At 37.6% G+C, this 8,053-nt stretch overlaps 1 protein-coding gene and 1 pseudogene across 3 annotated transcripts in view; both read right to left on the reverse strand.

Moving 5' to 3' along the window:
- Positions 1 to 1,039: 1,039 nt before the first annotated feature.
- LOC116075939 lies at positions 1,040 to 2,595 on the reverse strand (annotated as a pseudogene). The gene is made up of 2 exons (XR_004112765.1): positions 2,592 to 2,595; positions 1,040 to 1,707 (listed from the first exon to the last, which is right to left on the reverse strand). The product of XR_004112765.1 is annotated as a transmembrane emp24 domain-containing protein 2 pseudogene (transcript).
- A 330-nt stretch (positions 2,596 to 2,925) lies between these two features.
- Positions 2,926 to 8,053, reverse strand: part of Rxylt1 (ribitol xylosyltransferase 1) — an 11,726-nt gene continuing 6,598 nt past the window's right edge. For both annotated transcript variants that reach the window (XM_031350065.1, XM_031350066.1), the window contains 3 exons: positions 6,088 to 6,402; positions 4,184 to 4,354; positions 2,926 to 3,355 (listed from right to left, as the gene is read on the reverse strand). In XM_031350065.1, the coding sequence (XP_031205925.1) occupies positions 2,938 to 3,355; positions 4,184 to 4,354; positions 6,088 to 6,402 (904 nt within the window). In that variant the 3' untranslated portion in view covers positions 2,926 to 2,937. The remainder of the gene's footprint in view (positions 3,356 to 4,183; positions 4,355 to 6,087; positions 6,403 to 8,053) is intronic.

An 8,053-nucleotide genomic window follows, 5' to 3' on the forward strand; every position in this document is an offset into this window, starting at 1 on the left:
ACACACACACACACACACACAAATTAGCATTCAACAGCTGCCCTACAAACTGTTGTAAGGTTATTATTAAAGATTAAAAAATTATTTGTCCTAAACATGAAAACTTGTAACAAATTTAAATTAAATTTATAAAACTTGTTACTTGTAGCTTTCCCCTTGCAAGATCCAAAAAGAAAAATATGATATCCAGGTAACTAATAGGTATCAGTTTGGGTATGGACCTCCCACACCTAAAGCAGAGCACCTTTCATTAAACCTCTCATCAGAGAGACAGTCTCTTCGTTTTATATAAACAAAACTGACATGTGCCGGAAGAGAAAGACCCCAGAGGACAAACAAACCCCTAGTGCTGACACTGAAGACCAGGGCCCAAAGGCCACTTACTAAAAAGACAACAGTGGCTGCTTATTTCTCCAAGCAACCCCAGAGGCTTAACCCTTTTCCTTGAGAAGTGCAGGCTTCCATGTGAGGAACTCCCTCTTCCTAAGTGCCAACCATGGACAGACTATGCAGCACACACAGGGACAGCAGTCTGTTCTGACACATGGGAAACTGGGTTCAACAGACTACTAAGTTATTGGCTGCTTGTGTCAATTCTATTTGAGGTGATTCAGTTCTAAGGTTCAATATAAAACTTTAGGGGGAAGTGTTGCGATGAGTCTTTAAATCAAACTCAAGAGAGTATGAGTTGCCCACCTTGGTAACATGCCCCATCAGGTCTCTGCCCTGAGGCAGGTCCACAAGGGTCAAGATTCAGATTGCTGTTGCTGTAATAACAAAATGAGCCTCTGATGATGAACCACAGCAGAGGGACTCCTGGAATGCAGTCAGTTAACAAGTATTGTCAGGCTGTGGGCTACTTCCTGGGTAACCTGTATTTTATTATAAAAACCAAAGGTAAAAGCATAATAAAGATTATAGTCCCATATAGCATTAACAGCCTCTAAATTCTTCAAAGGACTCGTATAACGGGGCTGCTTTCAAGTAAGAATTATAGGCCAATCAAATGTCAAATTTTCACTCTAACTTTCCTAAACATAAGTCATGAACGTTCAGAAAATAAAAATGTATAAACTAATGACATTATTATGACCAAGGTGTTTGGTAAACGAGTAAATCATGAATTTGGGATCAACAGGAAAAGGCCTTTTAAACAGCTCTTTGGACTTCAAAAAATCTCTTCAGGTAGTAGATCTGTCCCAATGTCATGGCAACTAGAACAAGAGCTTCAAAGAAGGACCAAAGGACCACTCTGCTGTTTGTGTTGTCATTGATGGCTCTGTGTATTCTTTCCCAGACTTCCAAGTACTCCTGTTCGTGCTTCACAGTGGTCACTGCTACTGCTAGCTCATTAGTCACTTCTTCTAGCTTGTTCTGATGAGCTTCTGTCTCCATGTCTTGGCCTTTGGGAGCCTCCCCAATGTCAATGGGAAACATTACTATTTTTAGAGTCAGAGTGGACATCCTATTACTAAAGCAGAACTTGTCCATCCATCCATGTAGGCTGAAAACATGTACTTCCCACTGGTTTCTTGGTCTCCTTTATAGATTCCTTTATTTTCTAGTCCTGCGATCTCCAAGGCCACCTACTGCCACCTTGAAGACGAGGACTATCTTGGTGCTCAAAGCATTCCTTGGCATGTGTGTTGATGCTGACAAGGTAGTCCAGGGCCCTGGACAAAACAACTAGCAGCTCTGCGAGTGTCACTATGGTGAAGCCAGGACTTGAACTGTGGCCTCCAGAGCTGCCATCACCACCACTGTTGCCTCAGCTCCCTCTTGAGTTTATATATTTTGGGTATTAGTCCCCTCTCAGACCTTGGTACCAGGAAGAAGCCTAAACTAGGAGCCAAAAGAAAACGTTCCTCTCTTGTTTCTGCTGGGTGTTTTGTTCCAGTCAAGAGAGCAAATACCTTACCTATTGAAATACAACTAAGACACAGCATGACCAGATGGCTTGGGAAAAATCCTCATGGAAATTGCAGCCATTCATCTGTTTTCCTGATTGCAATTACGAGTCTTTTGACATATAATGCCGCTTCCCTAGAATGAGTTTATATTACTTTTAATATTGGCAAAGAAAAATGAGTGTTTATTAACTACAATGTTTTGGGAATATATATATATATATATATATATATAGTGGACTGGCCATAGCTATCTAATTAGCATAAATTACATCAGAATTAGTTCATTTTGTGAGAACATATATCATCTACTCAGGTACTTTCCAATTATATTATAATAATGACCATGTTGTACAGTAGAGATGGTAGATTTTGCAGCCATTGACCAGCATCTATACTCATACCCACACATCCAAATGTCAACCCCAGAAAATAGTACTCTACCAGTTAGTTCTTACTTTTATGTCATGTGTCATATGCATTTGTGTGCCTGTGTCTATGGAGGACAGAAGGGTGTGTCAGGACTTATGGAGAAATAATTACAGAAGGTTGAGTGCCTGACATATGCTGGGTACTGAATTCAGGTCATATGCAAGAGTAGTAAGCACTTTTAACCACTGAGCCAATGCTCCAGTCCCTAAGTGGGTTAAAGTCAATGAGAAAAGTTAGTAAATATTGTCTTACTCATTTTAGTAGAACTGAATCTAAGTTACTTATTTACTTATCTGCTGTATGTGTTTCTGTGTGCATGCTGGTGGGGAGGTCACAAGACAGTCCATGGAACTCATTTCTCTTCTTCTATTATGTGGTTTGGGGGACTGAACTTAGGTCATTAGGCTTGGCAGCAAGCACCTTCAACCCCTCAACCATCCTGCAAGCTCAAGCTCAGAAAAATATTACCATCTCTTTTATCTTGTACATAGTAGTAGCCAAAAAGGAGAGCATTTGGTCTGTTACATGACGAAGCTGATGGAAGCAGCTTAGTCAGCACTATAATTATTCACACATGAATACACAGTGCTAGATATAGTTAACCTTTATTATTCATAAAAAATGAACTTTCTAAAATTTTAGTAAATTTCCACTTTAGTTCTGTTTTGAAGTGTTGGTACCACTGAAGTAACATTTTTCTTCTTTGAATCTTTTCTTGTAAGCTTATAGTCTTCTCCTTTTCTAAAATAGCAGGAAGCTCCTTCCAGTTTTTGATGAAGATAAAGGGGGCCCCCATGGCCTTGAGTAACTGCAGAGGAGCGCTGTGCTGACTGGATGAGTTTCCACAGTTGCCAGCTGTCATCACGTCTTCTACCACAGGAATGGAACCAAAGGAACATGCCTCATAGATTCTGTAACATTCTGTGTTCACTCCTACAGGGCACAACGTGAGGTCACTGTGAAGCAAAGCATCTTGGTAATTCTTAAGGCTTTCATTTGTCTCCTGAGGCTGCCACCTAGAAAGTTAAACAAACAAAGAAACCCATGTAGGGATTTACTTTCTTTGGAATCTCTTTTTTTTTTGAAGGAAACCTTTTAATGTTAAGTATCAAAACTGTGAACACATTATAGAGATGATAAATATAAGAGACATTGAAAATGTTGGACCAAATACATTTCTTAAAACTTTTTAGGGTTTGGGGATGTAGATATAGCCTAGGTGGAAACACTAAGACCTAGTATTGATCATCATCTATCCAAAAACTTGGGTATATAATCCTGTAACTCTAGAAGTTGCAACAATACATACTATCTTCCAGTAAGGTTTTCCTCTTTTACACCACCCTCGTCCATTCACTCACACCATCCCCTTTTGCCTTAGGACCTTGACTTTGCTCCTCCCTTTGCATGGACACTGTTGATTCCTGTACCCTCCTCAGGCCTGTCTACCCAGAGTCTGCATGGCCTTCTTCCGCTTAATTCTTTTCTTGCATGGTATTATCATCTGGCACACACTATGTTTTACTTGTCTCCTCCTTCAACAAACAAATTAAGTGCTATGAGAGCACATCCTCTGTCCTGCACTGGCTTTCTCCCCCACTGTTGCCATTATCATGAGTAAAATGGTTTCTGGAATATGATAGTTGTTTGGTAAGTTGAGTAAATAAATTTAATATAATTACATTAATAGCAGTGACATCCCATATAGATGGCAATTTCTATTACAATTAAAAAAATAAATTCCTAAACCTAGAAGCTTACATGGAGTTACCAGAAATTATTTAGAAACCTTTTTGTATATAGGGTAACACTCAGATTTGGGGATACACAAACACAGAACTTACTGTTCTCTTGCAGAAACCCAACAAAGTTTATCATTTCCATCTTGTTTCAAAATGTTCATTAGTGCTTGTCTTGATGAATTTTCATAGACAGTTCCTAAGAAATTACATATGTAGGGCCTCTCATCGTGCAGCATTGACCAGCTGGCTTCAATCACAGGAAACTGCCTATATCTATAAAAACAAGTAATAAATAACTACATGGTAGGACTGCACTACAGCTTGGCTTGTTAGGTTATATATATTAAGGAGATTTAAAATATGGCTTCCAAACATACTGTACAACACAGTCATATATAATCATGTTTGTCCATTAAAAAGAAAATGTACTGTTATAGTCGTGAGCTCTGAAAAATTAATTCTAAGAAAATTTCAAATATTAAGACAAATAACAAATAAAATCTGTGTCACTGTACAAAGGGCTGACTACAAGTGACCCATTCCATGGGCACCAGCTAATGATTTGAATAAAAATGTGTGCCTGAAATCTATGCTCTATACAAGATCATTATAGCATTTGCATCAATATCTTGTTGTTGGAATAGTCCTGTATGTGCCATGCTTAATAACATCCCTAGGCTCTACCCATTTGATGATACTTGTTACAATTTCCTCTCTTTAGCTGAGACAATGACAAAGTTTTCAGATGCTACCGAATGTTTCCTCATTGGGAACAGGACGAATCTGGCAATACCAGAATCACTATATTTCTATCTTCTATTATATGAATAGGTGTGTCATATAGTTCGAAAAAAGTCAAAGTATTTCTACAAATATAGGCTCTTCCCAAGGAATAGATGTTTCTGAAGGTTGTAAGAGTGAATGTAGTTGAAAAGTATTTGGAAATTTAAGATTGTTCCTAGCCCAAACTTACTCAGCTGGAATGTTGTACAATGTAGGTGTGGGAATGTGTCATTTCTCTAGTGACATCTGTGCAGCTCAATAGAAAAAAAGCATGGCAAATAGTGACATAATAATGAATGTCTGATTCAATTCTATCAGTGTGATGATTCATTTATTCAACAAATAATTGAATACCTACAGTGTATAAACACTATTTTGAAATTTATTTTTCGTTTATGTGAATATCTGCATGTCTGCTTATCTCTATGTGTAGCCATATGCTCACAGAGTTCAGAAAAGGCTGTCAGAACCCTTGGAACTATAACCACATATGCCTGTCAGCCACACCATATGGGTGCCGGGAACTGAACCTGAGTTCCCTGTAAGAGCAGCAAGTGTTCTTAACTGCTGGGCCATCTCTATAGCTCTTCATGAACTATTTTAAAGCAGGGAAAAAAATATTCCTGCCCTTAGGAAGCTTACATACTAGTGAGAGCCTGTCTGGGAGTTTAAAAATCTATCCATAGAAAGCTTAAAACATGTTTTCCATTTCTTAAAAGTGGAGGATGACTATATATTGAGGACTCTAAATTATCATTTAATTAGCCTTTGCTTTTACAACAGTTAGGATTTACATCAATCAGCCAATCACAAACCTAAGGGTAAGTACATAGTTTATATAAACATTCTGCCACAACAGTATTTGTTTTCACTAGAAACTATAGCACTTGTTTATTCTTGTTAAATACCTCTTTAGGACACTAATAAGCTTAAAATTTTATCCTATATCCATTTTAAAACAAAAACAACAAAAAAGTATTCACCAGTTCTCAGAAGAGAGTAAAATCCAATAGCAGCAGCAGCAGCAGCAGCAATAACAGCAGCAACAACAAACCAGTCACTATTGTCACTGAGGCATGAGGCTACACTCTCTTTGACTGTAGGAAAGATTGTCCCTGTTCTCCTCCTCATCTGTGAGCTTATCACCATCTAAAATACCATCTTCCTGTTCAGAACATTAGATCGTAAGAGTCTTGGGACACATTATCTTATCTTGTACTTACGTTGCTACACCTAAAGGCCACTGGAGAATGTCTGCACCATTAATCCAGGGGCTGTCATATGTTATGAAAAGCAGGTCCACAAAACCTCCATTTCTTTTGAGGAACTGCATTATCCAGTCATTTTCACAGTGCTCATTTCCAAGCAAGACAACAGCCAGATGCTGCAGTTTTTGGGTTTGTATTAAATTCTGTGCATAAATTAACCACTGGGTGGCATGAAGGATCTTTGCTTTTTCTCTTCCATTTAAAACAAGAACCACATTGTCCACATCTATGGAGAAGTACTCGGGAACTACAGCTGGGCCAGTGATGAAGCTGTAGAACATAACACACCACAAACAAGAGAGAATCAAAACTGAGTAAAGGAAAATTTCATTAACTTTACATAAAATCCAGAATAAGATTTAATTTAATATTTTCTTTAGAAATGCAATTTGTATAATGCAAGTTCTTCTGAGTAAGACTGGGACAGGCCTATCAATCAATAGAAAGGTTTGGATATAGAAATGCAACTAGCATATGAGAAAGGAATACTTGGGACTCTCATTTTCTCACTGAAGGCAAGGAATCAAAAATAATGTAAAGAAAGAAAACAAGCCAGGAGATCCTTAACACATACATAAAAAGGATTCGTATGCATGTTTGTGTGCCCATGTGTGCATGCATATATGCATACCAAGTCTGTGTGTGGCGGCTAGAGGGCACTTTGCAGGGATTGGTTCTCACCTTCCAACATGAAGGTCTTAGGGTTGAATTCAGGTTGTCTGAATTGGGCAACCACTTTCAACTCATCTTGCCAGTCCTTAAACTATAATTTATATAAATATGAAAGTATATATTGAAAAAATACTTATATACATTCTATCAGCAGAAATAAAAAAAATTTGAGCAAGAGTATACACTGAATTCATAAGAGCAATTCTTTTTGAGGAATGAAAAACAAAAGGTCTAGGAAACAAAGAAAGGCCTTCTTGTATTGAAAGCCATTCTTTTAAGAGGAAAGTTAAATATAAAGACTTCATGACAGCTAAATATGTTAAGTATGAGTAGTTAGGAAATGGGAGTATGTTGTATTTCTTTGTTTGAAATACATCTTTTTTTTTTTTTTTTTTTTTTTTTTTTTTTTTTACTGTTTTCATAAAAGGAATAGCATGTTTTAGAACCCAGACTGTCATATGCTGCCCCTATCTCTGCAACCAACATATTCTGAACTATTAGTCAAAGTACAAGGGAATGGGCTGTTGGGAAATGAAAGCAGTGAATGTAGACAACTGCTTTGAAAGTATTAATGTAGATAAGGTGGAAATGAGTTCAGGTAGAGATTAAAGGAAAGAGAGGCAGTGCCTGCCAGAGAACAATGATAAAGATGGAATACACAGATGTAGGAATGGACATGGACTAGGGAAGAACAACTTATAGAGAGCACAGGATGAGTGAAGGCTCATAGAGAACAGGTAAAAATGCTTGAGCATTTAGTTAGGAGAGATAATTATGAATGTCCTCTTTCTCTTGAACTGCTGACCCACCTTCAGAGTGTTGGGAATAAAACATATGCCACCACTACAGGTCTATATGGTACTGGAAACCAAGGCCTGAGTCTGTGTGTGTTAGGGAAGCCTTCTACTAACTGCGCTGTATTTCTAGCCCCTTGCTCCTAGGTTTAAAACATGAAGTTATGAAAATTGTTGAATTTTCCTACTATACATTAACATTGTAAAATAAAACTTATGTATGACTTAGTATAATATACAGAACAAATACTATGCTTTAGTTAACTAAGGTTGTCTTTGAAACTCCATTTACTGAAGAATAATTGTATCTGAAGATCTCATGTATAGAATTCTTTTTTGGTTGTGAGCCTAGCCTTTAACGGCTGAGCCATCTCTCCAGCCCTAGAATTCTTTTTTTAAAAAAAAAAACTTTTATTGCATTATGATGAGAAAAGTTACATGATTTCAATTTATCT

This window comes from Mastomys coucha, unplaced genomic scaffold (assembly GCF_008632895.1).
Source record: "Mastomys coucha isolate ucsf_1 unplaced genomic scaffold, UCSF_Mcou_1 pScaffold4, whole genome shotgun sequence".
Classification (NCBI taxonomy): Eukaryota; Metazoa; Chordata; class Mammalia; order Rodentia; family Muridae; genus Mastomys; species Mastomys coucha.